This window comes from Cibotium barometz, chromosome 54 (genome assembly GCF_041138505.1).
Source record: "Cibotium barometz isolate CiBa-2024 chromosome 54, ASM4113850v1, whole genome shotgun sequence".
Classification (NCBI taxonomy): domain Eukaryota; kingdom Viridiplantae; phylum Streptophyta; class Polypodiopsida; order Cyatheales; family Cibotiaceae; genus Cibotium; species Cibotium barometz.
The window spans coordinates 3,884,904-3,886,886 of NC_141099.1; the positions used below are offsets into that span (position 1 = coordinate 3,884,904).

General features: G+C 44.2%; 1 protein-coding gene across 1 annotated transcript; it reads right to left on the reverse strand.

Moving 5' to 3' along the window:
- Positions 1 to 249: 249 nt before the first annotated feature.
- On the reverse strand, positions 250 to 1,166 carry LOC147607785 (photosystem I reaction center subunit IV, chloroplastic-like). Its single transcript, XM_086789930.1, has 3 exons — positions 814 to 1,166; positions 588 to 653; positions 250 to 480 (listed from the first exon to the last, which is right to left on the reverse strand). Exons 1-3 carry the CDS (start codon positions 1,030 to 1,032, stop codon positions 379 to 381), a joined length of 387 nt encoding a protein of 128 aa, XP_086646056.1. The 5' UTR covers positions 1,033 to 1,166; the 3' UTR covers positions 250 to 378.
- Between the last annotated feature and the right edge of the window lie 817 nt (positions 1,167 to 1,983).

Here is a 1,983-nt window from a genome sequence, read left to right on the forward strand (position 1 = left end):
AACGAGGATTGCAACTTATTTCAACCTCTCCCTCTCTGGCTGGCGGGCGTAGTGGTGAACTTATCGGACTCCCAATGTGAGGTCCCGAGCTCATATCCCATTCCCTGCACTTCAGTGTCTAAATGTGGCCTTCCTTTTAGAAGAACTCCCCACACACCCGGGTGTGGGTACGCATATATCACTTACTTTTTTTATAAAAAGGGAAATACATCGATGCCCAAAGAAAACGTGAAATGCAGCTTTAGAAGAGGAAAACACCAAGGAAAATTTCACTTATATTAAAACCGATAGGCTGCACATTGCTAAGCTTTCCAAGCTCAAGCATGCATTTACAAACTTGGAACAAGCCCCTGCGGGCACTACAATACTCTGAGTTGCCTACACTGGCACGATCTCATCCAGGGCATAGTTGTTTGTTGAGATGTTGGCATAGTTCACCTTCTCGAATCGGACAACAACAGGGTATCGGACGCCAGCAGCCTTAAACAAACCCCCCCCCCCCCCCCAAAAAAAAAAAAGTTAATCAAAAACTATTCCTTAAAATCCTCAAACCCAAAGTCCGAGCAAATCAAAGCAAATCCAAGAACCTGATCAACAGCCACAACCGTCCCTGCACAATTGAACCAGTAAGACTCCGGCCTCAAGATCTTCACCTGCAGAGAGTGTAAGTCTACTTAGATTGAGATTATGATAACGAATCCTAACCTAAGGCTGACAGTAATCAACATAGTTTAATGCTAATTACAAATACACAACTACTTCATAGCATAAAGCAATGCCTGCCTTCAAGGCAAGAAGAGAGATCGTGCTTACCTTAGAGCCCCGAGGAGGGCCGATGGGTTTGGGCTTCTCTACTGGTGCCTCTGCAGAGGCTGCAGCCTCTGAAGCGCGGACGCAGAGGCGAGAGGGGAACGCAGAAGAGGGAGAGGGGAAAGGGCGGAGCTGCACACGGGCAGCCACAAAGCTGGGAGTGACAGCTGAGCCAACTGAGGCTAAAGACGAGAGGGAAGTCGAAGCCAGAGACGATGCCATGGCGATAATAAATAGGGTTGGCTGCACGGACAGAGCGAGGCCTTCACAAGCTGTGGAATGGAGAGCGGTGTAGATGTGAGAACATGAGTGTGCCGAGTGCGTGTATGAAGAACGAAAGGAGACTATGGCTCATCCAAAAGACCTTGTTTTGATTGGATATCACCCTCTTTCGCTTTTCTATCCTCTTATTATTATTATTATTATTAGTTGGAGAAAAAGAAGAAATCTTCCCATCCATTTGGGAAGAAACTAAGAGGCCCAATTTCACTTGCCCAAACCATTTCCTCTCTAAGCTTGCCAATGCTACAGCATTCCCAACCACACACAAGATAGTTTAACCCAACTGCAATTTATCAAGAAGCATTACGCACCTCTTCAAATGCATAGATGGATCATAATATGATAAGTATCACTCGTTGTGCTTCCAAACGGTGGGATACATAAGCATTTGTGATGACTACCTGGTATAGCTGGTTAAAAGCAAAGTCCTAAGGGTAAGACTTTGAATTTACGTTTGGTAGAGTTCCCATCCATCAAGAACTGAACCTTGTATGTCCCATGGCGGGGAAAGAAATTTCCCACTAGCCAACTCCAATTGTATAGTTTAGCCTTGCCTTTAATCTATATAGGCATCCAGGTGATATGAATGAATGGGTACTACTATCATCAATTAAAAGCTTGAAATCCATACCTTCATAGCTTGTGGGCATTTGAATCACTGAAAATTATTGGTTCTGCTCTAGTGTGGTGTGAATCTGACTTCTTTCTTACTCTACCTCATCATCAATGGTGATAGCAGTGCTGATTGAGTAGGGACTCTTCCTCTAGGATTTCTTCACCTTTCACGAGGTCCCTTATTGTTTTAAATAGAAATATTAGGTCCGAATAATCCTTGTTTTCAATAGATTTAGTAGGTCCTGATTGATTTGGATGATCTGATGGCTCTGTTGT

What these genes read in the sequence shown, in the direction of transcription:
- LOC147607785 (XM_086789930.1), bottom strand. Translation starts at nt 1,032, where the DNA reads ATGGCATCGTCTCTGGCTTCGACTTCCCTCTCGTCTTTAGCCTCAGTT. An exon ending in GCCCTCCTCGGGGCTCTAAG is followed by an intron (nt 654 to 813) that starts GTAAGCACGATC and finishes CACTCTCTGCAG; the next exon opens with GTGAAGATCTTGAGGCCGGA. An exon ending in CGGTTGTGGCTGTTGATCAG is followed by an intron (nt 481 to 587) that starts GTTCTTGGATTT and finishes GGTTTGTTTAAG; the next exon opens with GCTGCTGGCGTCCGATACCC.